This window comes from Miniopterus schreibersii, assembly GCF_964146895.1.
Source record: "Miniopterus schreibersii genome assembly, chromosome: 2".
NCBI classification, from domain to species: Eukaryota; Metazoa; Chordata; class Mammalia; order Chiroptera; family Miniopteridae; genus Miniopterus; species Miniopterus schreibersii.
This window is the reverse complement of record NC_138102.1, coordinates 106,364,758-106,392,628: the sequence shown is the minus strand read 5'-3', so window position 1 is coordinate 106,392,628 and position 27,871 is coordinate 106,364,758. Positions and strand designations below refer to the sequence as shown.

General features: G+C 47.1%; 1 protein-coding gene across 2 annotated transcripts in view; it reads left to right on the top strand.

Moving 5' to 3' along the window:
- Positions 1–357: 357 nt before the first annotated feature.
- IQSEC3 (IQ motif and Sec7 domain ArfGEF 3) overlaps positions 358–27,871 on the top strand; it is a gene marked incomplete at its 5' end in the record, with an annotated part of 104,722 nt that continues 77,208 nt past the window's right edge. For both annotated transcript variants that reach the window (XM_081130144.1, XM_081130143.1), the window contains one exon: positions 358–908. In XM_081130144.1, the coding sequence (XP_080986270.1) occupies positions 358–908 (551 nt within the window). The remainder of the gene's footprint in view (positions 909–27,871) is intronic.

Genomic DNA, 27,871 nt, shown 5'->3' with positions numbered 1-27,871 from the left:
TCCCCTTCTCTCCAGATTGATCTTATCTGGCTACCCTTCGTGTATGCTGCTTCCCTGCCCACTGTCTCACTCGCCTCTCCCCTCTCTGGTCAGCCCTGCAGGAAGCCGAGACTTCTCACGACGCCTGGAGGTGGGAGGCGGGGGGTGGGACCTGGTGCCACGGTCCCGCCCCTCAGTGCGTGTGTGAATGTGTGGCCGTGACGCGGCGCCGGCGGCGGGAGGGAGGCTGGGCCCGCGGGAGAGGGCGGCGAGCGGATCGCCGGGGCCACTCGCTCCCGCGCGCCCTCGCGCTCCCCGCCGCCCGCCCGCCCGCCCGCCCGCCGAGGCACACGCAGCGCGCAGGCGGCGGCGGGCGGCATGGAGAGCCTGCTGGAGAACCCGGTGCGTGCCGTGCTCTACCTCAAGGAGCTCACGGCCATCGTGCAGAACCAGCAGAGCCTCATCCACACCCAGCGCCAGCGTATCGACGAGCTGGAGCGGCGGCTGGACGAGCTCAGCGCGGAGAACCGCAGCCTGTGGGAGCACCAGCAGCTGCTGCAAGCCCAGCCTCCGCCCGGGCTGGTCCCCCCGTCGCCAGCCCCGCTGCCGGCTATCCCGGCCGCCGCCGCCGCCGCCGCCGCCGCCCAGGAGCCGCTCCAGAACCACGGACAGCTCCCGCCCTCCCCGCCACAGGCAGCGCCCGAGCAGCCGCCGCTTCAGCACCACGGACAGTTCCTGGCGCAGCCCCCTCCGGGCCCCAGCGGCAGGGCGCACGCACCCCAGTCGCCCCACCAGCACCCGGTGGCGCCGGGGGCCGTCGCCAACAAGGAGAAGGAGCGTTCCCCGAGTTGTTGCGCTGCCGCCGGAACCCTCCTTCAGCACAAATCCCCCGCTGCCCTCGGCAAGGGCGTCCTGAGCAGGAGACCTGAGTGAGTGGGGAAGAGGGGGTGCGGACTGTCGTGGTGGGAGAAAGGGGAGCAAACGGGTATGAGGAGGATACAAGGGGGAAATCGGGTGCACCTAAGAGTCTGAAGGACTAAGGTAACGTGGAGTGATGGGGCGAGAAGGTGCTTGGGGGTAGAAGTGTGTCAAGGAGATTTGGGGGAAAGGAGGGAGTGATATCAGTGTTTGAGAGCGTCTGGGGGTTGCTGAAGCAAAAGGGAATATCCATACCATCACTGGGGGGGAAAGAGGAAATAAATTGGGTTTAAGAGATTGGGGATGCTGGAAACTAGCAGTTTTTAATGGGGACAATATTGAGAGGAAGTTGGGTTGAAGATTAAACTGAAGAAAAGAGAACAGTTGGAGAATGTATTTAAGTTAGAAAAATCTTATGAGAGAGTTTGGGTAGTAAAATTATTTGAATGAAGAGTAAGATGAAAAAGACAGAGGCTTGGCAAACAGGCACGTTACGGGCTTTAAAATGGCTAGGGTCCAGGGAGAGTAGAATTGGGGTCTGAGGCATTCAGGAGGCAGAGGAAGAGGCTGAAAAGCAGAGATGATATAAAAAGTCAGGGGGGCCTGAAGACAGAAGAAGGTGAAGGGTGGGAGAAAGTATTTCCCAGAGGAACGAGCTGGCTCTTTAATTGATGCAGTGGGAGTCAAAGCCAGGAGTGGCTCATTTAGGGACGCTTGCTCTGCTCTCACCTGAGCGGGTGCTCTTATTATGAGTCCCCATAGAACCAAAAGGGTGCAAGATAACAACCCACCAAGCCAGTGTAGGACTGAGTTATAGCGCGAGACTCAGACCGGTTATAGCTTTCCCTCTGAATCAAGGAAGATTTCTGTGCAGGGTGGTTGGCAGTCGTGGAAAGGGAACAATGAGGGAGAGAGACAGTTGCCAAACGGAGTTGGTATTTGAATGTAATCCCTGTTTAAATCACTCTGTTATGGCTAGTAACTGCCAACTTTGTTTCCCATTAGTTTTTTGGTGATAACTGAAATCTCATGTTGAGTCCTGAGAGAAATATGCCCATTAACCCCCTCATGAGGAACTCTAGGATTTTGAGCTCTTTCTTCACACCCAACATCTATAAACTAGGAATATGGAAAGAAGAGATGAAAGGGGACTGGAATATTCTCTCCTGTGTATTGGGAAAGCTGTGATCATGTCAGCTTCCTTTCTCTGATTAGAGAGGTGATGGGAGAACTGCAGGAAAGAACAGCTCTGGGGAAATCAGCACCTGGTCAGCACCTGACCCTGACAATGATGATGCTAAAGGAGTTGGTTAGGCAGACAAGAGAGGGAGGAGAGCCAAGGATCTCATCTTCATCCAGTCTTGGTGTGCTTTAGGTCTGGGAATACTTGTGGAGATTTTATATATTTCTTAAAAACTCATTTTCTCCTCACATCTATCGTAGAGTTAGAGAAGTTGGGTCAGGACATGTTAGCTAACGGTAGATTTGACCGGAACCATAGGATCTGAGGGGGAAAGATCTAGGATGATTTGAGTTCACAGACCTAAAGAACTTGATTCAAGCCCCAAGCTCCTTCAGTGGTCCATTTGCCTTCCCTTCAGTTTCACAGCTTTCTTTCCTTATCTAGCGTAAAAAGCAGAAAGTCAGTTTTTCCCTCATGCTCACTGCTTGTCAAAAGGCCCAAGGCACTATGTGGCTTTTTCCCCAAATAGGGGGATAAAAATTATCCCATTCCCTTTCTCCGGGGGCAGCCACAGCTTCCTGATAATGATGGTTCACCTGATTCCTCTCCTCATGTCCTTTGTCGTCTCCTTCTCTTCCACTCTGTCCCTCTTTCTTTGTATCGCTTCAGGATACTATGTGGGCAAGAGAGGTTGAGAAAATATAATTTTTCTTGGATAATAACTTTGCTGTGGCCCCCAAAGTGGCTTAGAGAGCCCAAACTCTGCTGCCCAGATGCTCTTGCTGGGAATTCAGGGATTTAGGAATCATCTGGATTCCATCCAGCCTCATATGGCAAAAACTGGAGAGGAAACATCATTTTTCCTTCTCCCTTGTCCTGCTTCTGCTTCCCAAGAAAGCAGAACAAAAATAAGAAATAATTGGAATGGTGGAAGAGAGTAGATATTGTTGCAAATCTCTCACTTAGGATGCTGTGCTAGACACTAAAGGGTTAATACCACTGCTAGCTCCTTCACTTCTCCAGATCCTCCAGCTTTTTCTCCTGCTCCCCAAGTCTGAAGAGACAGAGACAGAGAGACAGAGAGCTTGGCATGGACATGCATGCCTCACCTCCTCCCTACGGCTCTCTCTTCCCATAGATGTGAAATCATGGGCATGTTGGCTTGCTGAATGCCTTTGGACCACCCATTTCTCCCCACTGTTTTGCCTAACTTCAACCCCCAATTTCCCCTATAGGACCTCAGGAAGGAATCATCTTTGTTGACTACACATTTGACCTCAACCTGCTCTCTACCCATGACCCCCATTTTGTATGCCTGTCCTCCTCTGCCCATACCTCTCAATGCTGCAGAGCTAGATGCAGCCAGCAGGCAGGGAGAGATCTCCATGGATAGGGTAAGGTGAGGAGAAGAGCAGGGCCAGCAGCTCTCTCCCTGGTGTTTCTCCTGGGGAACTCCCTGCTGAATCAGTTCTCTACTAGGGGTACTGGAGTGGAAGGAAGAGATGGCACAGGGGGTCTTTGGACTATAATTTTGCTGAAATCTTTTCTCATTTCTTACTTCCCCTTCTCTGGCCTCATTATAGTGAGAATGCAGCCCTGTTGAGGTTGCTGAGGGGTAGGTGAGGGTTACCAGGGGCCAGGCACTGTGTTAGATACATTATCTCATCACACAGTTGTCTCTTAGCCACAGAACTCCCCTTCCTGCTCAAATCCAGGAGAAGCAGAAGCCCTGGGGAACTTGGGACTGGGAAGTAATGGATTGTTTAATTGTCATCAGATCTGCATTAATATGCAGCTTGGTCTCTCTCCCTCTTTTGGCTCAGGGAGATAGAACGATGGTGGCCTTGGAGATCAGGCCAAGGAAGCAACATTATGGAGATAAGTGAGAGCAGAGACATCATGGGAAAAAAGGCTTGAGGGGTTAAAATTCTTTTTTTGGCATGTTTCCTGACTCTTGCTAAGCTCCAGCCCCCACTGCTTTTGCCTCTTAATGAAAGCAGCAATCTTAGCTTCCTCCTCTTTATTTTTTCAATCAAGGCTCACTGCATCTGCAGAATTGATTATGCCCTTCCTGGCTGGAGCCAGAGCCTCAGCTTGACCTGGCAGTCTCCTCCTTGCCACGGAAGCACATGGCCCTACCTGAAGCTACTGGCTTCAGTGTGACCCCAGCTTCTCTGTTGGAGCACAGGTTTGCCCAGCCATCCAGCTATGCATTTAGAGCTACTGGACCCCAGGGCTTGCCCACATCCCCAAGCCCATGGGCAGAGGATTACTGGAGGCTGGGCAAAATCCTTGCATTATAATTTAAATTTAGCTCCTACCCCAAACTCCCCACCTCCAAGTGGCCCTGAAGTCTGAATGGCTCAGTACCTCCTGTCCTCTTTTTCCTTCCTCTCTTGTCTTCTTTCTATACACTTCTTCCTCACTATCCCCCCCTTTCTCTTTTTTCTTCCTTCTCTCTTCCACTTTTCTTCCTTCCCCTCACACAGTTTCTCCCATGTCGTCTTCTTTCTATGCTTTGCTTCTACTTAAGCTGCATAAGGAAGTCCCCCCTCTCTACTCCCATCCTCTCAGCATAAAATAAATCTTGGGTCATCTTTTGAGCTCTCATACAGACTGGAGGCTGGAGTTTGGTTATAAGATCATTGGATGTGCTTTTACCCTGTTATCTTAGGTGCTGGTTGGAGTAGATGTCTCTGCTTGGAGGTGTAGCTCATGACTGGCCCACCCTGGGAGCTAATAAAAGAGTATGAAAGCCTGTCAGTCAGTCAACTTTATTGTATCAGCTGTCCAGCCCATTCAAAACCCTGCACTCTGTGCTGTGGAAGGAGGAAATAGCAAACAGTTCTGGTTCAACATATAGGAGACACATATCTGGAAACATATAAACAAATGTAAGCAGACTGCAGCTGCCTAAAGCTACCCTCTATCAGAACAGAATGGTGAAAGGGGTGAGCATACAAATCACATTCAGAGCCCAAAGAGAAAGTTTTCTTGGTTGGAGTCAAGAGTTTATGTCAGGAACAGCAAGAGTTAAGGATAGCTGGATAAAGGACAGAGCCCAGAAGATTCAATGCATGGAGATACCTGCATTGCATGTGCATATCATCGCATCCTCTGATGGTACAGTCCCCACTCTCTTCATCCCCTCCTGCCAGGCAAAATCCTATCAACAGGGTGAGGAGAGCCCGAGGATGCAAGGTCCTTGTCGGTCTCATGCCTAGAAGGCCTGGTTGCTGAGGAAACATTATGGACAATGCTCACCAACCTGCCTATTTTCCTTCTTGTCCTCTATCCACGTCAAGGAGAGGACTTCTAGCTGGTAAGCTCAGAAATGGGGCCAGAATGAAGGCTCACTGAGAGGAGGGCGTGCGTGTCTTTTTGTTCACCTGGAAGCTGTCATGGAGTGGGCACTTGTAAAGATTTGCTGTCTCCTCCTTTCCAACGGCTCAGACTGCTGCTCTTCTCTCCCATTCATCCCAAAAGAACACAATTCAAGAAAACACATCACCCCTGCCTTCTGGGAAATGCCCATGGCCTTCCTCCTCCCACCAGCCCCCTTTGACTTGCTCCACCACTGCTCTTTCCTTCCTTATTCCTGAGCCCTTCCTAGACCCACACAGTCAACACTGTAGGGCCTCACAAAGGCATTCGAGAACATTTTCCTGTTGGACTAAAACCAAGCAAGAGGAGCAGCAGTTGTCCTGCTGATTCAGCAAATATCTGTGCAGCCTGAGTTTCAAAGGTCATTCATGAAAAAAGGCAGATGGGGTCAGGTTTGGGTGGAGAGCCAACGAAAGGGAGGGTGATAGGAAAAAGGAAGGGGAGGGAGCTGGGACAAATAGTTACGCTCATGATCTGGACAGAGACTTGGATCCTGAATTTAAATCCCATGTAAAGATTTTTAGGCAGACTTTGTTGGGGAGCCTAAACACTTTTTCATTGGGGTGCAAACATATCCTCAGTGACCCTGGACACAGGGTAGCAGCAGATTAGTAAGGGGTTTCTTAGTAAGAGGTCTGGGGACTCTCATTGCACTTAGCAGATCCCCAAATACAACACCATCTGGAAGGCTTTCCAAGGCTTTGGGCCACTGCAGCTCCTTCCTCCTCTGCAGGTTCCCACACAGGCTGCAAAGGGTTTCTTGTTTCAATGGTGGTAGAGGGTAGTCATCTCCATTTCATGCAACAAGGGAATTAACAAACAAACAAAAAAGGATCAGGAGTACAGTGAGAGAGAAATTAGATTTTTCAGACTGGAAGGAACTTAAGGAAACCAGAGAACCACAGAATTTTCAAGATCTAGATGGGTAAGAACATGGGCTTTGGAGTCAGGCATAGCTGAGTATGAATCCTGTTCTACCACCAGCGTGAAACCCTACATTCATTATTTACCTTCTTTAAGATTCTGTTTTTTCATTTATAAAATGAGAAGTAATATGTACTTTGAAAGGTTGTTGTAAAGTTTAAAAGTTAAATAGTATCATTTGCTTAGTACTGTTCTGGACACAAGCAAGTGCTCAATACATTGTCGTATTTCTACAGATAGAGAACCCAGGGCCCAGGGCTCATCCACAGTGAGAACATAGCAATAGATTGGAATCCAGGCAGCAGTCCCTCCCTTCTTCCAGGCCAGCTATCTCCATCTGCCCTTTCCTCATCTACTCCTCTGCCTCTGGACAGTGTGCACCCATTATTCCAGATACATGAATGTGGAGCTTGCACTGAAATGCAGCCAGGCAGGCCAAATCCACCATCCGTTAGTGATCTGTGTTGAAGGCTCACTTGATAGATGGGAAATGTTTCCTTAAGCCCAATTTAAATCTCATCTGTTGCATTTTGAGATTATTTGTACTTTTCTTAAGGACTTGGAAAGGATTTCAGTTATCACCCAATGCTCCACGGTGATAAAAAGGGTCTCCTCGTTTTAAAATGAGGAAACTACAGTCTCATCCAGTATATGGACTTTTCAAGGACAAAAGGGGAGGGTGGGGGCAATGGAGCCTGAACCAAGAGAATGCCTTCCACTTAAAATGAATGAAAATTAAATCCACTTCTCCAAATTCTTCCATCTGGGGATGGAAGGGTAGACCTGCTCTTTGCAGGACTCTGAGGTCAGAAAGCTGGAGATAACAGCAGGGAGTAACCGAGAAAAGGAGAGGCCTGATGTGTTGTTGTGGGGGTTTTGGTGGTGGTTGGGGAAATGGGAGGTTAGGGGAGGACTCTGCTTTATCTGGTCAAGCATAGAGCATAAAAGAGTTTCTTCTCGTAAGGTGAAATACCTTCTTAGGATAAACAAAACAACGGGAAAAGAAAAGATGGTGAGCTTCTAAAATTCTCTCCCAGGGTGGTTGTGGCTGGGAGGCCACCATAGGCAAAGACTGCTTGCTCCGTGTGCATGTTGGGGTACTGGTGTGTGTGTATGTGGGGGGGTGCTGTTTTGCTGTTGCTGTTTTTTTGGACTATCCCATCCAGGAGGGTTATGTAACACTGCAAGACTGGCGTATGCACTGAGTGGTACCTCTTGTCTTCGGTGAGTGTGCAGCTACTGTGGACAGAAGGCATGCAGACCTGTCCAAGTCCCTGCCCACTTTCTGTGCTGGCATCAGGCCACAGCTGCAGGGGCTGGAGGGCTTTAGGAAATGGAATAGGGTCCCCAGCCCCTCTGAGAGTCAGGTGAATGTCAGAGCTAGAAAGGTCCTATAAAAGGTCATTTGGTCCAAACTTCTCATTTGGCAAATGAGAAAACTATGGCCCGAGTCAGAAGTGACGGTGCTTCCAAGCTAGTTGGTGGCAGAACTCTTCATCCAGTGCTCTTCATAATATACAGTGACGTACCAAAAGAGCCAAGCAGGACTGCTCCATTGGTGTGCAGGGCCAAACTTACAGCTAGTTATGGGGTTTAGGGGACTCAGGGAGATCTCTCTGCCTTCCAGAATATCTTGCCTATGCCAGATATCCCACAATTAGGGATTCCTTTGGGTTCTTCAAGGTTATACCCTTGTTAAAATGTAAATTATCCCAGGATGGGAGAAAAACAACACATTTAGCTATATCAGCCTTTCACACTTCAGCATAAAAGAGTTTATTGAGCCATGTCTGAGAGCAGATTTGATAAGGGAGGAGGTTGCCATGGTGACACTGGTTGACTAAAAGCCAGCACAAGAGGCTCAGGAGTTGAAATGCTCATGAAAGGGGACTGTCCAGAACCTAAATGATCTTTATCTCTGCTATATTTTGCAGGGAATTGGAACTGCCTTGCCTGGACCTGGCAAGCAAAGGGGAGGGCCTTGGGGCATTCCCTCATTGGTGTGTTTTGGAAAAGCAATTATCTAGGCCATAGAAGGGACACTGTCCCAATGAGCTTCATGTGTAAAGTCATGAGGCAGGAATTTAAGGAGCATCCTGGTACTTGGCAAGCTCTTTTGATTCTTTCTAGGATCTTAACAAAATAATTTTTTGGATGGAAAAATTTCACACAACTCTATCAGGGTTAGCTATGGGGCAGGAAGATGTGGGCAAGAAGAGTAGCAGGTAGTAGAGGCTGGTGTTGCATGGGCCCGAAGAGAATGGGGGATGAGAGGCTAAGTCAACATCTAGGAGGTATCTGATAAACTTTGCTTGAATGAATAAACGCTTAGCATGTAGGGACCAGGAAAGCTCATAGATGGTTGAGTGGAGGGAGAGGAGAGAATATGGTGTCAGAGCTGAAGAAGATCTCAGCTGGAGGGAGGCCCCACTGGGCAAATAGGTTGTGCTTAGGCCCAACAGCAGTTTCTGCAGCTGAGCATGTGTGAAAAGCTGGATCTGAAGCTCACCTCTTAAGGCTGGTTGGGGAGTGAGGGGGACATGGGTGCTCCTTCCAGCTAACAGATCCTACCCTAATTCTATCCATAAGCATGGTGAGCCCTCCTCTCCCTCTGTGTCTGCCTCTGATCAGTCCAGTCCTCAGCCTGGGAAGCTGCATTATTAAGCATGACAAAGCATTTTGAGTGTTTCATCTCAGTGATACACACACACACAGCGTGTCAGCAGGTTGAACTAGAAATGGGTAATGGGTCTCTGATGATGGGAGGGAAAGGAAGCTTAAATTGTACTCATGTCTCCAGGTAGAAACAGACAGAGGAGAGAGAGCTGGATTCTGGGATCACCATCTAGCCTGGAGACACAGCAGAAACCAACACCCAGGCTTTAGGCCTTTCCTTCCTATTTTCAATCAGGCAGTGTCAGCTCTGTTCGCGGAAATGTTAGGACACTGACGGGAGGGTAAGTGGGTGTGTGTATGGTATGGATGTGTGTGTGGGACTGAGTGGATACAGTTGTGTATGCGTGAGTGTATTACTGACTTGGGCTGGGGGAGATTGATGTCACCCACTCCATGCAGAACATGTATGGGCCTCACAGCAAAGCTTAGCATAGGCTTTCTTTCTGCTTCCCCATGACACCCTGGCCTGTCACCCTGTCAGGACTCAGGGTTCCTTCTTCTTTCTCTGCATGGCTTGTTTCATCTCTCTTGGCTGGCCAGTTTCTCCTGGGTCTTCCCCTCTGTAAAATGGGGTGAGTCTACAGTGCCTGGCTCTAGGCTTTCTATCCCTCACTCTGTCTCAAGCAAGGAGACCAGGTCTCTGGAATCCGTGAGCTGAAGGCCGCAGGGAGGGTGGTTGGGTGCAGGGGTGGGGAATTTGGGACTCTCTATTGAGCTGTTATGTTTGGAAGCTCAGTAACTGGGCAGCAGGGAAATGCACAAGATGCAGGGAAAGCTGCAGTGTGGTGTTTCCCTGCACCTAACTTGGCCTAGCTGTGGCTATGGCCTTGTACCACATGACCCGATTTTGGTGCACTTGGCCGAAATCGAACCCGGACCCTTCAGTCTGAGGGTAGATGCTCTAACCACTGAGCCAAACCAGCTAGGGCCCTAATTTCTTGATAAATGATTTGAATCAACCACAAATTTCATTCAACACATCAACTCAACACAATGATTTAAAAACAGCAACAAAAACTCTACAAAGCAGTTGGGAACCTCTTGCCTGTGTCTAGTTTTGGTGATTCCTGTGCATAGCCTGGTCTCTGCAAACAGATGCCCACAATGCCTCCAAACTGGCTCATTTGCATCTTTGACATTCTTAGAGCTACTTAACTCATGAGAGCACATCAGGGAAGGCCAAAGGGAATTCCACAGACAGATAAGGGAGATACTTTCCTTCCAATCAGCTGGTCTCCACCAAGAAGCCAGGACTCCTGACTTCTGTGCCCACCTTCACAGACCCCAAGTGTAAGCTTGGAGCAAACCCCTCCCCTTCTCTAGGCCAACGGGAACAATCACTTTTTGCCCCCCTCTCCCCTCAGCTCACCAAGTCTGTGGCAAAGCAGAGCTGTTAAGAGGTTACTGCAGCACAAAGGACCTGGCTCAGATGTGAAAAGTGACTTTCAAATGATAAGAGCCTTGGGAAAGGAGCTCAGGATGGGGGACAGAGGGAGACTCAATTCACGCTTCCTTTCAAGGGGAAAAAAAGGGAGGGGGAGACAGACACCAGTGGGCCCGATGTAGGGCAGCCCTGCAGGTCTGGGAAGGATGACGTGAATTCTGCAGGGGATTCCAGCTCTAAATACCTCAGGAATTTCCACTGGGCTCCTTCTGGCCATTAGTGCTGAAAATCCGAGGGCCGCTGGAAGGCAGAGCTCAGGCTCCAGCCGCTCCCCACCTCGGGTCACCTCCTCCGTCGTCTGCCCCTAGACTCGCTCCAAAAGCCCGGGGAAAGCCCTTCAGCCCCCGGCCGCGTCCCCGAGGCTTCTCGGTGGGGAAAGGGGGACGCGGGGTGAGGCTCGCCGCGGAGCAGCACGGAATCTCCCGCCCACACAAGCCCCGCGCACCCCCGTCCGGCCGGCCCCCGGCGCGGGGAAGCCGCGCGCCCCAGCGCACCGCGCGCGCCCTCGCACCCCGGCGGCGGGGCGGTGCTGAGTCACAGGCCAGGCAGCGCAGCCCCGGCGCGGTCCCCGCCCCGGCGGCCCGCGGCGTGGGCGTGGGCGTGGGCGGGAGGGTGAACGAGGGGCTGCCGCACCCCCGCCCAGCTTCCGGGGCCCTCGACGCTCCCCGTCCTCCCCCGAGTCCCCCGACCCCGCCCGCGCTACCCGGGCCCCCAGCGCCCGGCCCTCTCCGGAGCCTGGCTCTTTCGCGCGGTCTTCCCCCGCCCCGCGCCCCCGCGGGCTCAGCCTGGCGCCCGCCCACGGCGTCTGGGAGCACCCCCGGCGCCCGCCGCCTCCCGCCCTGAGCGAGGACCCGGGAGGGAAGGGGGCGTCCCTGCTGCGTCACCGCCCTGCCCTGCGGCTCCTGCCGCCGCGCCCGGGACCCTGGCGGCCTCCGGGGCCCCAGGGCGCAGCCCGCTCACCCTCCGCCCAGGCTGCTCCCCCGCGGGAGCGGGCCCTCGGGGCTGATGGGCTCTCCTTTCCTGGCCTGCGTAGGTCCCAGCCCGGGCATCTGCGAGTGGATGAGTCCCTTTGAAGAAGGGGGGTGGTGGAGACGGCTGAGGGTCAGGGACCAGGATGGTGTCACCGAGGTCCAACGTCTACTCGGCATCCACCTTCCATAGCCTTCCTTGTTCCCAAGACACCTTGGCAAGAGAAGCCCAACTCTACCTTAGCCTCCCCATATTTATATTTGAATTCAATGGATCACATAGTCTAAGAATTCTGGCCCAACCTATGATAAAACCTAATAGTTCAGAGTGTGGCACTGGGTTCGAATCCTGACTCTGGCACGTATTTACTATGTGATCTTGATCAGTGACAGCCTTGGTTTTTTGTCTGTAAAATGGGGATACAATTAGCACTAACCTGGTAGGATTGATGTGAAAATAAAGAGGCAATGCCAGTAAATCACCAAGTAACCCAAGTGCCTAGCACACAGTGAGGACTCCGAGTAGTTGCTGTTATTTTTGGATCCTTCTGGCAAGATCTGGGCCAGAAAGTGGTTTTGAAGGTAGAGTACACTTCCTTACTTTTCTGTGTCTTCTAGAAGACTCAGAACAGGATTCCTCTTTTCTTCTTTGGCAGCCCCACAAGCATTTGAAGACAGTCATACCTCCTTCCCTGGTCTTCCTGTCCACTATCTCCCCATCCCCAGTCGCCTTTTCTTTCAAGAGAATACACCTAAGCCTACCACTTCTGCTGCAGGGGCATTGTGGGTTGCTGTGCCTTATCTCATCACTGCTCTTCTAGGGCAGAAGCAAGAAGGGAGCCCTTCTGTCCAGGGGGTATGGCCAGACCACCCCTTAACTTCCTATCTCAACCATGCAAGTTCTGACCCAGCCTGGCTTTGGATGGCACCTAGGAACCCACTGGCTTTCTCAGCCCCAGGCCACAGAAGGGACAGGTCAGCTAAAGCTCCTGGGCTCTTTCCACTTGAAGGACTCTGTCCTCTGACTTCAGGCCACCTATAGTTATGCAGGTGGCTTAAGTTTTAACACCAAAAAATGCAGAACTGTTCACAAGGGCCTATTGGTTTTTGTCAATCTGGTTGTATTGTTTGAAAATTTAATTCACTTTTTTCAAGTAGGTGTATACTGACATAATACAAAATGTAAAGGATACAAGAATTTACAATCAAGTGTCTCCCCACCCATTTCCAACCCACTCACACTCACTGTCACCCCACCAGCAACCACTGTCAGCAATTTCTCATGTATCCTTTCAGGGAATTCTATGTACATTCAAGTGCATGTATGTGTGAGTGTGTACTTTCTTTTACATTAATTGTAGTATACTATATGCGGTTCTGCACCTTGCGTTTTGCCCCTAATAGTCTGTCTTGGCGATCCTTCCATCTCCAGTATAAAAAGAACCGCCTCATTCTTTTTAACTGCAAAATATTTCATTGTATGGCTGTGAATCTAGGTTCTTGTCTGCTGAGAGTATGGAAAGCAAACTCTGGGTGGCCTGCCTCTGTGTGATCATTTGGGATGGGCTTTTCTGAGGGTCCAGGGTGGGAGTGGGCAGATATTATTGGGGGTCTCCATTTGAACTTGGCCCTGCAGCTGCCGACTTGCTGCTTTAGTCTCCTACAGACATTGGTAGATTGCGGTAGAAATAAGATTCATGGAGTATGCTTCCCAGCCTGAAAACTTTTCAACACTCTTCTAGCTTGATTCACTTTTGTTCCCTGGGGCTGGGGGAGCTGCCAGGGTGTTATAATCTGGTTCAAAACGAGCTGAAGGTGAGTCCTAAAAAGCCATCTCTTCAGGAAGTTTTCCTGAACTGATCTGAGAAATAAATTGAGGTTCTCATAGTCTCTCCCCCTACTTACCACCCCAGGCTGACATACTCTAGTTCTTTCTGAGAATGAAATTATTCTTTATTCCTGTGACTTAAAAGTGCTTGTTTCCTTCTCTACATAAGTTTATGTTCATGGCATCTGTATCTTTTCTTTCACTTAAATATTTATGGATTGTCTGCTGTGTACAAGTTACTGTTTCGGGCACTGGGTACAGCAGTGAACCAAAACCCCCCAAATCCCTTCATGAAGCTTGCAGACTAAAAAAACCCCAAAATTAATAATTAACACATATACTACATCTGATGGATTAAGTGCTCTAGAGAAGGGAGCCTGGGACTAAAGGGATTTGCAATTTCAAACAGGATGTACTGGGAAGACCTCGCCCAGAAGATAATGCCTGAACAAAGACCTGGTGAAGGGAGGTCTCTGCAAGGGGGAGGAGCATTCCTGGCCGAGGCAGCAACCAGCACGAAGGCTGCGCAGGAGCCGGTCTGGTTGGTCCAGTAAGAGCAGGAGCGCTGGGAGAGTAGTCTTGAGGCCAAATCAGAGCCATCCATGGGGTGTAGGGAGGGCGGGAGAGGGAAGGGGTGTAGCAAATCTTGTAAGAGGTTCTCAGCTGGGATTTCCAAATCCACCAGGTAGTGTTTGGAAAAGTGTGGGGACATTTTAGTTGTCACAATGGCTGGCAGGGTTGGGGGGGGGGTTGTAGGTGCTTTCATGATAGCATCTTTGCCATAGGCATCTTGTTGTAAGCATTTTTGCTGCACATATTTTCACCACAAAATTAATTGGCCATAAGACAGTTTTTCTGTAAAAAAGATAAAATAACTGTTTGACAGTTTTTTAGGGTTTTGTTGTGGGAATGAGGGTGGGGCCTAGGGGGTGGCATTGATCAGGTTGGTTTCATCTCTCCATTGAGGAAATGGTGGAGAAAATAGTTATATAGTGGTGTTTTAAAATAGTGAGCATTTCTTTCACATGAAGATTTTTACCCCCAAGAGGTTTCTTATTTTGAAACACACTATACTGGGAGGAGGAAGAGGCACCAAGGGGCAGCTTTTAGGGTACAGAGTTGAACCCACATTTCCCATAGAATGAAAACAAGTGCTTAGGTACAATGCACAATATAAAATCGGTTATTTGCACAGTATTACCATGAATCTACACCCATTTTAAATGTATTCAAACATTCTGTATTTCACTTTAAAGTCTTTTTCATTTTGTTGCTCATTTTTAATGTCCCTCTTTTATTTGTTGTGAACTTATCTTTTTTTTTTTTTTTACAGCAAAATTGCCTCATGGACAATCAGTTATGGGGTGAAAATGTTTGTGGTGAATATATTTGTGGCACAGATGCTACAGCGAAACAATACTGGACACATGAGGGGAAAGTGTTGCTCTGCAGGCATTGGGGGGACAAGGACAATGTCAGACCACGCTATAGTGCACAGGACAGACCCACAGGAAAGAGTTTTCCTGCCCCAAGTAAATGTTTCTTGTTGTGAAACACTGGTAGAACCTTGGAGTCTGTTGTGAAGAGTTTGGCTTTTACGTAAGAAAAACCAGTGACGACTGGATAGTTTTGAGCAGAGAATGCTTAAAGGCAACTGTAGCCGCTCGTTGAGTTTGGGTTGAGAATGAACTGAAGTGGAAGAAAGCCAGAAGCAGAGAGATCGGGTAGGAGGTTGTTGCAAAGTCCAGGTAGGAGATGGAAGTAGCAGTCAAAGCAACAGTACTTCCTGAGGGATTAATGTGGGGTGTGAGAGAGACAAGTTGAGAGCGAGTCCGAGAGTTTGGGTGAAAGTTATTGGAAGGATGAGTTGGGGAAGTCTGTGGGAGGGAAGGTGATGGATGGAGTCTTAGACATGGTAAGTTGGAGATGCCTATTGGATATTCAGGTGGAGACAATCAGTTGGCTTTTGGAAAGAACTGAGGATATAAATTTGGGACAGCTTTTAAAGCCTTGAGACTAGATGACTAAAGAGGAGCAGGGATGGAGCCCTGGAGCATTCTGATGTCAAGAGGTGGGATAGAAGCTGAGAGGGAGGGGGAAGGGAGATGTTTCAGGGAGGGGTGCAGGAATAGAGTCAAACACTGGAGCAGGGTGAGGAATGACTACTGTCTGCTGGCTTTAGCAACACTGAGGTAATGGGTGACCCTGAAAGTGTAGTTTTGGTAGAGCATTGGGGCAGAAGCTTGATTAGTGCGGGTTTAAGAGAGAAGGGAAAAGAGACGTAAGAGGCAAGTCAACCAAATAAACATGTGGACCTTGATTAGGTCCTGGTTCAGATGAAGCAACTAAAAGGACATTTTTAAGGCAATCAGGGAAATTTGAACACGGAAGACTTATTAGTTGATATTAAAGAATTATTGTTAACTTAGGTGTAATAATGATACTGTTATATCTTTTTAAAGTTCTTACCTGTTAGAGATACATTCTGAGTGAAATGATATTATTTCTGGGTTATGTTTTAAAATACTCCAACAAAAATGTTGGGGCTAGAAGATTGGCAAAATGTATGTTTGAAATTTCCCTAATGAGTTTAAAAGATGACAGGATGAGAGGAATTGTAGAAAGTGAGTACAGAAAACTCTTTGATGAGTTTGCTACAAAGAGGAATAAAGAAATGGAGTGGTAGCTGGAGGGGAAGTGGGTTCAAGATCAAAGATTGTTCTTTAAGATGGGAGAAATAATAGCTTAATAATGATCATGGTTGTGGGGACTTTGAGCAAGGAAGCAATATGATCCACTACTAGAGAAAATGGGGGTCAAAGGGCCAAAGAGGGAAAGCAGTTCTACACAGAGAGCCCTGGTATGCAATTCACAATCATTTGATGGTCAATTAATTAATTAATTTTTAATCCTCACCCAAGGGTATGTTTGTTTATTTTAGAGAGAGAAAGAGAGGGAGGGAGGTAAGTAGGGAGGGAGGAACCAGGGACCAAACCCACAACCTGGGTATATGCCCTGACTGGGAATCGAACCCACAACCTTTTGGTGTTTAGGATGACGCTCCAACCAACCGAGCCACACCTGGCCAGGGATAATATTCACTTATTTATTCAGTCTTTCAACATCAATGTACTAATTTCTGCTCTGTGCTAGGTATTTACGTATATTATCTCATTTTATCCACACAATCGTATTTTACAGATGTGCTGAGACTCAGAGAGGTTAAGATGACGCACCCAGGGTCACACAGCTAAAGTGGCATCTTCAAGATTCACATGCAAGCTTTAGCCTCTTATACTGTGACATAGCTATCCCCACTCTAGGAGCATCCCCTGTGGCATGGGAAGTGCTTGCCCTGGGCAAGGCCTGGTCCAGAACATGGCTCAATGTTCAGGGACAAAAAGGCTGGAGGCACCATGCCCATATGAGAGTTGTTTATGTTGCTGTAGCTCAGAACTTGGCCCTTGGCCCACTCATCTCTGTCATGCCATGCAAGACTGGACTAGGGGACTGGCAGAATGCCATCCACATGCAGCCAGAAGATGGGTGATTTACAGGTCCTCATGGGACAGGACATCCTTCTATGGCCCACACACTCTGGAGGGCCCACATAGGGGATGGGACATTCGTGGTCTCAGTCCTGTGTGTGTATACATGTGTGTGTGCACACACCTGCACATGCAGGATTATATGTGAAAATATGTCTATGTGTGTTTACACATCCAGAAGTGTGTGTGCATTCACGTGCATGTGTGTGCAGGATTGTGTGTGCATAGGTTTGGGGAGTTTATATTGAGTGTGAGACTGGGACTACAGTTGGCCCTCTATATCTGAGGGTTCTGCGTCCATGGATTCAACTGACTGTGGGTCAAAAATATTTGTGAAGAAAAAAAGTTATGTTGTTGATGTGTATTATGTGGTTTGGCCTACATGATTGTGTGTGTACTAAACATGTATAGACTTTTAATTCTGGCCATTATTCCCTAAACAATACAGTATAACAATTATTTGCATAGCATTTACACTGTATTAGCAATTTAGAGATAATTTAAAATATGTGGGAGGATGTGCGTAAGTTATATGCAAATACTACATATATATGAGTCTTGAGCATCTGCAGATTTTGGTGTCTGTGGGGGTCCTGGAACCAATCCCCTGCAGATACCAAAGGGCATCTGTATATTCAGATACCAAGGGACAGCTGTGCATTTTTATGAGACCTCTGGATGTGTTCATGAAGTGAGGTGTGCATGTTAAGGAGTATGTGTGTGTGTGTGTGCACGTGCATACATGCATATGCAAGTTTATGTGTATTAATCTTTACACACCCAAGCAGGTGTATAAAAGCATGTTGCATGTTAGCATGTAGTTGGTTTACCAGAAGTAAGAGGTGTTTCTGTAGGTATGTGAGTTGGGTGGGTATGCATGAGCTGTGGCTAGGAGGTCAATTGAAGATGTGGGATTGGGGATTGGCTGGGTGAGGTTTTAGGTGTTTGTCTAACTCCAAGAATCTGCCTGTGCTATGGCGGGCAAGATCAAGGTTCTTCCATTAACAGCCCAGTGGCTACCTCCCCTGCCCGCTGTGGGGTTGGGTGGGTGCCAGGGGCAGCAGGCAGCAGTGGAAAGGTGTGGGCTGGAGTCTCAGCTGTGGGCTCTCAGGAGGTCATCAAACTTTGCTCAGCCTTAGCCTCCTCATCAGTCAAGTGGCATTAATGTTAACATTAGTTATAATTATAATATATAATATTATTATTACTACTATTACCATTTTCCATAAATCAGAACTACTGCACAAATGCAGTCATTATACTGATGAGGACTTATCTTCACTATTCCTGGAAAAACAATGCAGGCCACAGTTGATTAAGGGTGGGTGAGTAACGCCATGTAGGCGTGCTGCTCTGGCGTCGTGAGGGAGGCCACAGTGTGAAGCAGCCTCTGAGGCTGGTGTGGGCCAGATGGCTTTGATCTGTCCTCTCAAGCTGGCTTTGCCCAGCAGCTAGGTACCCGTCTGCCAAGTAATAAAGAGATCTCTTGTGAGGGAAGCTGGCAAGGTGCAACCAAGCTCCCAGTTCTGTCATTCACACTGAGCCACCCTGCCTGGTGCTGGGCGCCCTCCTGGCTGCCTACAAAGGTGTTGGACTTCGCACAAATAGGCTTGAGCTAGGAAACTGCATGGCTCTGGGGTTGCTGGCAGTGCCACCCCCTGGGTAAGAAGGAGAGAGGGCAACCTGTAGCCTGGGGACTGAGAGAAAGCCTGACAGTTCTAGGGCTGGGCTGGGATGGTGAGTGTAGAAGAGAAGGGACTCGGGGCCTCCTGGCCCACTCAAGTTATAGGCTGAGTTTCCTGGTCTGAGTTAAGCTTCCCCAAGACTGCCAGGTTGATGCCAAAGCTGTGTGATATTAAAGAAGTGTCTTAGTCTCTCTGAGTCTCCTCATCTCTAAAATGAGGATTTAAATGAGGGAATGTATGGAAAGTGCTTGCACACTGCCTTGCACATATGATGATGGTGTCTGTGTGGTACATACATGGGCTTTTTCCATGCATGTGCCCGTTTCATGTATGTGCATGTTTAATTCCCCATTACTCTCCGGCATCTTCAGTAATAGAGACTTATTCACGCATTGAGTGGATAAATGGTATTTACTGCTGCGAGCCAGGCTACATCCTGTACTGGATGTAGACAGGAATTGGTCACAGTCATGGCTCTGTCCTGGAAAACTCACAGCTAGAAGACGCAACATGTATATAGACATTGGCAATACGATGTGGAAAAATTGATGTTGGTGCCTGCTAGTGTCACAGAGAGGCTGCTGTGGGAGTCCATAGGTGAGTGCTTCCAGCCGGGGCTGGGGCAGAGGGGGCAGGCACAAGAATGATCTGGGGAAGGCTTTGCAGGGGAAATGTCTTTAATGCTGGGCCTTGAAGGGTGGGCAAAATTTGGAGATTTGGAGATTGGGGCAGCCTGGGATTTCCGATTTAGGCTTCCATCCACTTTAGTCTGTTTCCTAACCATAAAATTCAGATATAGGTAGAAGCTGTGCCATCGGCACAGCATGGTTGTGAGGCCCTTGAGTATTCAACTCCAGGGCTGAGGGCGAGGAATCCCAGGTCTAGGAGCAGCAGGGGCTTACTAACTGGGCCTTGCACAGTTCTAAGCACTGTAGATATATCTGCTCATTTAATCCTCACAATCACACTTGAAGGTAAAATGCTAACAGTACCCTATTTATAAGTAAGGAAACTGAGGCTCAGGCAGGCCAAGCTGTTGACTAAAAAGTGGCAAAACTGGCCTTTGAACACTAGACCTCCTGTACCCCATACAGTGCATGGTCCAGATTTTCTATGTTGCCCTGCTACATGCTAAGTATTGTGTACTGAGCATGGCATGGCTTATCTTGTTTGACCTTCACAACAACCCTATGAGGTCATTTCTCTTATGACCTCTCCTTTACAGCTAGGGAAACTGAGGCTGAAGAAGGTCAGATAATCTGCCTAAGATTCCAGGGCCATCCCAGTGGCCAGACCTCTAACCTGCGGGCTTTCTGTGGAACCTTGCTACCTCCTGTGGTTTGAGAAAGAGCCTTGATGAAATTCCTCCTTTGGGTATTTGTCCCTCCCTCGCTGCTTCATGACAGAGCACTCCCAGGACTAGAGGACCTCAATGCAGATGGCTCCATGTCTTACCAGCTGTGTGCCCACTGGAAAACCAGGTCACAGCTCTGTTCCTCATCTGCAAAGGGGAATAGCTAGGTGTAACTCACAAGGTGGTGCAAAGATTAAAAGAAGCTATGTGAGAAAATGCTGTATAAACTGTGAAGTGCTGTAACGAAAGGAAGAGACAGCAGCATTGTGTGCCCACCAGTGTGGTAAATGTGATGAGGAATACACTAGGCAACAAAAGCAAAAATCAACAGGGGACCATATCAAACTAAAAAGCTCCTGCACAGCAAAGGAAAACAACAGAAGGAAAAGGCAACCGACAGAATGGGAGAACAGATTTGCAAATCATATAACTAATAAGGGGTTAATGTCCAAAATATATGAAGAACTCAGACAACTCATTAACATGAAACAAACAATCTGATTTTAAAATGGGCAAAAGATACCCTGGCTGGTATGGCTTAGTTGGTTGGGTGTTGTCCCAGACACCAAAAGGTTGCCGGCTTGATTCCTGGTCAGGGCACATGCCCGGGTTGCTGGCTCCATCCCTCACAGGGCATGTGCAGGAGGCGGCAGATCGAAGTCTCACTCTCACATCCATGTTTTTCTCTCTCTTTCCCTCTCCCTTCCTCTCTCTAAAACTTAATAAAAAAAATAAGCAAAGGAGCTGAGTAGATGTTCTTCCACAGAAGACTTACAAATGGCCAATAGGTACATGAAAAGGTGCTGGACATTACTAATCATAGGGAAATGCAAATCAAAACCACAATGAGATAGCACCTCATACCTGTTAGAATGGCTATTATAAAAAAGACAAGAGAGAACAAGTGTTGGTGGAATTGTAAATTGGTGCAGCCACTATGGAAAACAGTATGGTGGTTCCTCAGGAAATTACAAATAGAACTATATGATCCAGCAATCCCACTTCTGGCTATATATATGTACAGGAAAACAGGATCTTGAGGAGGTATCTGCACTCATATGTTTATTGCAGCATTATTCATGGTAGCCAAGACATGGAGACAGCTAAAGTGTCCATCAATGGATGCATGGAGAAAGAAAAAGTGAGATACACACACACATACAATGGAATATTATGCAGCCACAAGAAAGAAAAAATCCTGCCATTTGAGACAACATGGATGGGCCTTGAAGGCATTATGCTAAGTGACATAAACCAGAGAAAGACAAATACAATATGGTATCATTTATATGAGGAATCTTAAAAAAAAAATTCAAACTTGGAAACAAAGAATAGAAAATTGGTTGCCAGGGTCTGAGAGGTGGCAGAATAGGGAGAGGTTGGTAAAAGGACATAGACTTTCAGCTATTAGGTGAAAGATCTGAGAATCTAATGGAAACCATGATGACCATAGTTGGTAACACTGCATTATATAAGTGAAATTTTAAAAAGGAATGCACTTGACCCAGGCAGACTCTGCCCTCAGTTCAGCAAATGTAGAATAGGTAATCATGCCTGTGCCTGTGCATGGGGATAAAGAGACACTTAAGACATGGAGTATGTCATTTGGGAAATAACAGCAACTAATTCAAGAATGGAGTGACTATCATTTATTATTCACTACTGTGGGCTGAATTCCTAAGGTGCATATTCTTATTTAATTCCTCAACTATTGAATGGAGGTACTACCATCATTATGTTTGAGAGATAAGTGAAGTGCTCAGAGTGATTAAGAGACTTTCCCAAAGTCACAGAGCTATAAATGGCAAAGGTGCTATGTATATTCACATGGGCCTGATTCCAAGCCAAAGTCATTCCCCTGTGCCTGCTGCCTCTCTGAAATATAATCTTGTTTTCAGAAGGGCATGGTAGTGGATGGACTTCACAGATACGGGAATAAGCTCAGAGAGCTCAAGTGACTAGCCCCAAACCACACAGCTAGATGTCTCTAGAATTGGAACCCAGGCCTCCTGTTTGGTCCATCCTCCATCACAACCTCTTCTGTGGCAGTCGAATAATGTGGGGGCGTGGACCAGGCCTGGGTTCGAGTCCTATGTCAGCCTCTTCCTAGCAGTGTGACTTCGACCTTGTAAATTTCTCTACTCATCTGTAAAATGTAACTCTTGTTTAGTACTGTACGTCAAGTGCCTGGGAGGCAGTAGTGCTCAGTAAATAAATGAACAAGCGAGCTGTTAACAGAGTGCTCATTGTCTTCTGAGCTCTGTGGGGAGACACTGAGTAAGGATGAGAGAGGATCTTTTCTGCTGGGGAAAGGGTACCTTGGTGCCTTCTTAAGGAATTGTGAGAAGGGGATGGGGTCCACCATTTGCAGCTTGAATTGAGCCATTTCTTTTCCCTCAGCCTCAATTTTCTTATCTGTAAAAAGGGGATAATGGCAACATTGGTACCTACCTCACAGGGCTGATAGGCATGGGAGTGCTATATTAATTCAGTCAGTATCCGACGCAGGGATGTCTCTCCTTAAAGCAGCTTACAGTCTAGTTAGGGAGACAGAGAAGCCAACAACTATGATTCACTTTGATATGCATAATAAAGCACCCAACTTAGTGTCTTCTAACCACCCCAGAACTTATACATCAATACGTATCTGTTTTGTTTAGAAATCTGCTTGTTGGGAACAGCTCTTTTCTGCCCATGTGGCATCAGGTTGAGAGGTTTGACTAAGGCTGGAAGATTTGTTTTCAGGATGGTCATCAGATGGCTGGTGAGCTGGCGGTGGATGTTTGTTCCTTCCCACATGGACCTCTCTGTGGACTCGTTTGTGCTCCTCCTGGCACAGTGGCTGGTTTCCTCCTATTACCATGAAAGCAAGTAGTAGGGAGAGCAGGCAGACCGCGTCCCTGCAAGTCAAGGGAGGAGGGTTACAATAAGGAGGGTTTGGCCAATCAATAACTGCAGAAAAGTCAATTAGGAACTGAGAAATTCCACTGGATTGGGCAACCAGATCCTTGGGGACCTCCCTGGTGAGAGTTCTATCAGGGCTCTGGGGGAATAACTGTATTTCAGCCAGTTGGCAGGAGATCAAGATGAAAGGAAGTCCCTGGAAGCAGCTCTTCCTGAAAGGCTGGCTGTAGAAGGAAGGGAAGAGTTGTAGGGGAAAGTAATGTTTTTACGATGAGAGATTTGAGCAACCATTTAGGTGCTGAAAACGCCTATGAAAAGACAGCACTGAAGGGGGGGGGCACAGGACGAAGAGATGTAGAGACAGGATGGGGCCTGGAGAAGAGGGACCACCTCTCCCCTGAGGTCAAAGGGAGAGAGGCACAGCTGGCAGAAATAGGACATTAATAACAGCTGACATTTATTAAGCATTTACTATATGCCGAGTTCTTTTAAGTGCTTTACATGTTTTAATGCATTTCATCCTCAAAACAGCACTTTAAAGAAGCTCTCTTACTAACCCCATTTTACAGATGAGGAGACCAAGGCAGTTTATACAAAGGAGTTAGGTAGGATTACTCAAGAAGTCTTCCTCCAGGCAGTGAGAAAGGGAGGGCCAAGGAGGCCATTTCGGGACGGTAGCAAACAGCTCCTCTCGAGACCTAGGGAGCTTCAGTAGCTGCAGGAGGAGGGCTTTGGGTTAGAAGAAGGCTTTCCCAGCAGGTTGTGTGTGTGTGTGTTTTAACAAGGAAACTTTTCCCCCCAAGTTAAAACTAATGGACATGCCTAGTAGGTAAAGCAGACCAAATCAGAGCTGCCGGGGTTGCAGTGTGAGGTTCTATGCTGGGCCCTCTCCACTTTCCTCTGATCTCAGAGTGGGCCCTGGGGCAGCCCCTGGGGCACTGGGGCTCCTGAGAACACAGGAGAGAAACAGGGTTACTGCAAGACCAAAGGCACTTGCTTCATATGAACATCTGAAGAGCCTGCAGCGTGTTTTCAGGGAAAACCTCTCTGAAAAGGAGAGACAGGCAACTCTCTCTAGAAGTCTGTAACCTTCTATTCCTTGAGAGCATGGACTAGGTGACCTTTAAAACTCTCCCAAAGAAAGTGGGCAAAGAATGAAAGAAGTGAATCCAGGTGTGTATGCTGTCCACGCAGAGATCCCAGACTTTGTCATGACTGAACAATGAACAATGAACTGGTTGTCTTTCCGGACCTGGGTACCATCAGGACAATTATTTTCTGTTGACTTTTGCCTGTGGTTGCTGGAACATTTGTAATCACTTGCCTTATTAAGATCTTTCCAAAACTTTCTGTGGAGGACTGTGCAGTGGTGGATTTTACCAATTAGCAAAGAAAGCCCACGCCCACAGGCCCCAGGCCTGGAGGAGGGTTTGGGGGACTAGGGAGGAGGACATCAAGGTGACATTCTGGTAGGCCTCTGCTTGCAGCAGAGAGGGGGTCACTCAGTTCCGAGGTAGCAAAGACTAATAATATCAATAATAGACATGACAAGATTTTGCATTTGTGCAGGGTTTACTATGTTTCTCCCAAGGCAGTTTCACATTCAAAGTCGTACTGAATCCCCACAACTCGGTGAAAGAAACCACCCTCCTGAGGGCCAGCAGTAATGGAGTGGGGGCTGGGTCTCCATCTCCTTCCCAGCACAGTTACTACTGCACTTCCCAGGGACTCCCAGCTCCTAGGCCCAGGTCCAGCCTTTTCCCATTCAACCGTCCCCACCCCTGATTTTCTCATTGTCCTAGTTTCTGGCCTCCTGGACTCCTTTGGCTCAGTCATGAGCCATCTGGTCTCTGCAAATCCAATCTAGCATTTGCAAGGAAGGGAAAATACAGTGTTTTTTCCTGCTGCTTAGAGGGGGGTTAATAATTAGGTGATTTGGGGGAAATGGGAGGAGGGAAGTTAGAAAAGAAATTATTCTAAAGCCTCTTGAAGCATCAGGAAGTGAGAAGGCGCCCGGCTAGCATGGCTCAGTGGTTGAGAGTCCACCCATGAACTAGGAGGCCACGGTTCAATTTCCCATCAGGGCACAATTTCCCGGGTTGCGGGCTCGATCCCCAGTAGGAGGCTTGCAGGAGGCAGCCGATGGATGATGTTTCTCTCTGTAGATGTCTGTATCTCTCTATCCCTCTCCCTTCCTCTCTCTAAAGATCAATAAAAACATATATATTTTTTAAAAAGTGAGAAGGGGAAGTAAAATATATTGGTCTTTTTAAAATGTCAGCTGTATACATACATACATATATACACATATAATTTTATTACATATAATAAAACCCATTTTAAGTGTATAGTTTGATAAGCTTTGACAAATGTCTATAGTTGTGTAACCATGATCTCAATCAAGCTATAGAACCTTTCCATCACCCCAAATGATCCCTGTTCCCTTTTGTAGTCTGACCTCTCCCCTCTCATATCGATGAAACTGACCTGCTTTCTGTCACTATAGTTTTGCCTCTTTTACAATGTTATATAAATGGAATCATACAGTGTGTAGACTTTTGTATCTAGCTTCCTCCACTTAGTATAACACTTTTGAAATTCATCCACATTGGTGCATGTATGCGTAAGCTCATTCCTTTTTACTGCTCACTAGTATTCCATTGTATAGATGTCCTACAACTTGTTTATCCATTTACTAGTTAATGGATATTTAGGTTGTTGCTGTTTTATAACAGGAATCTTTATTTTGTTGATAATAACTCCTCCACATACATTTAGAACACACCACCCATATGTGTGCAGGATATATAATTTATTTAATTTACAGACAATGCTTGGTATGCATATGTATTTGTGCACTCCTTGCATTAACTCTGAATCAGCTCCCCCCAACTCCTACTCTCCTGGCAGGGCTCAGGTGCTCACAAAGTGGAAACCACTTGTTTTAGTCATACAATTCAAAAAACAAATATTCAAACTAAAACATCGATGTTTAACTTTTTTATTTTATTTTATTTTGTTTTATTGTGGTAAGAACACAGCATAAGATCTTCCCTCTTAATAAATTTTTAAGTGTACAATACAGTATTGTAACTATAGGCACAATGTTGTACAGCAGATATCTATTTGTCTTGCATAGCTGAAAGTTTATGCCCATTGATAAGCAGTTTCCCATTTCCCCTCTCTTCCCTAGCCCCTAGTAAACACCACTAGTCCTTGATTCTATGAGTGTGACTATCTTAGATACCTTATGTAAGTGGGATGATGTAATAGTTGTCCTTCTGTTACTGGCTTATTTTGCTTAGGATATCTTCAAATTTTATCCATATGGTGACCTATTGCAGGATTTCCATTTTTAAGGCTGAATAATATTTCATTGTAAGCATATATATATTTTTTATTAATTCATCCATCAGTGGACATTTAAGTTGTGAATCTTCACTTTTGTGAACAGTGCTGCATGATATTGGGGTGCTAATATCTCTTTGAGATCCTGACTTCAATTCTTTTGGATAAATACTCAGAAGTGGGATTTCTGGATCATATGGTAGTTCTAATTTTTGAGGAACCTCCATAGCACCATTTTGCATTCCCATCAACAATGTACAAGGGTTCCAATTTCTCCACATCCTTGCCAACACTTGTCTCTTGTTTGTTTGTTTTTATAATAGCCATCCTAACAGGTATGAGGTATCTCATTATGGTTTGATTTCCATTGCCCTGATGAGTAGTGACTTTGAGCATCTTTTCATGTGCCCATTGACCATTTATATGTCTTCTTTGGAGAAATATTTACTTAAGTCTTTAGATTATTTATTTATTGTTAATCCTCACCTGAGGATTCTTTTTTTTTTTCATTAATTTTTAGAGAGAGTGGAAGGAAGTGAGGCAGGGGAAAGAGAGAAAAACATCCATGTGAGAGAGACACATGGATTGGTTGCCTCCCACATGGACCCTACCGGGGCTGGAGGTCAAACCCGCACCATTTTACATTCCCACCAGAAGTGTATGAGAGTGCCCCACACCCTTTTCAACACTTGGCATTGTCAGATTTTTAAAATTTTAGTCATTCTCGTGGGTGTGTAGTGGTATCTTGTGTGAGTTTTTTAAAATCCTCACCCAAGGATATGTTTATTGATTTTAGAGACAGAGGAAGGGAGAGAGAGAAACATCTATCGGCTGCCTCCCATATGCACCCTGACTGGGGATCGAACCTGCAACCTAGGTATATGCCCTGACTGGGAATCTAACCCACAACCTTCTTTGGTATACGGGTCAACACTGAGTTCTACCTAAAGTCATGAGCCCTGGGATTAAGAATCCAAGAAATAAATCTTTGACCTGGATACCACAAACTTCCCTCCTTGGAATTTCAAGAGCCAAGGACTTAGAATGGGTCATGTTCCTTCTTTAGAGGGGCTCTTCTACTGCCAAATTTCCTGGGTCCCCTCTAGCTCCAGAATTCCCAAGGGCCACAGCCTTAGGCTGTGAATCCCACAGACCACAATGTGGATGATGCCTCCAGCACTGTGCGACATGGTGGCTCTGAGAAGGCCCTTCCCAGTCTCATACTCAGGGCTGAGCTGAGGGCTACATGATTCCAAAGCCTGACTGGGGTTCAGGCTCTCCTACCAACCAGCGGTGTAACCTTGGGCAAGTCACTTACCTCCTCTGAGTCTTGGTTTTCTTATTTGTAAAATAAAGGGAGGAGACAATAAAACATACCGTAAGAGGTGTCATAAGAAATGAGGCATATGTTGAATGCATGATATTTTATCAGCAGTTCACAAACTCACTATGCCTCAGTTTCCTCATCTGTAGAGTGATGAGACAGTCTTTTGGGTGTTTTGTGAGAATTAACAAGTTAACACATGGGAAGTGCTTAGAATACTATGTGCCATATAGTAAATACTGTATATAAAGTGAAGTGCTAAAATATAATTATTAGCACTTTGCTGCCCCAACTTTATCATCTATCTACCTACCTATCTACAAAACTCTAAACTTTATTTGTATTTATTATTTTTTTCACTAACCTCCTCCTGTTCCATGATCCCATCTATGGTACCACACGAC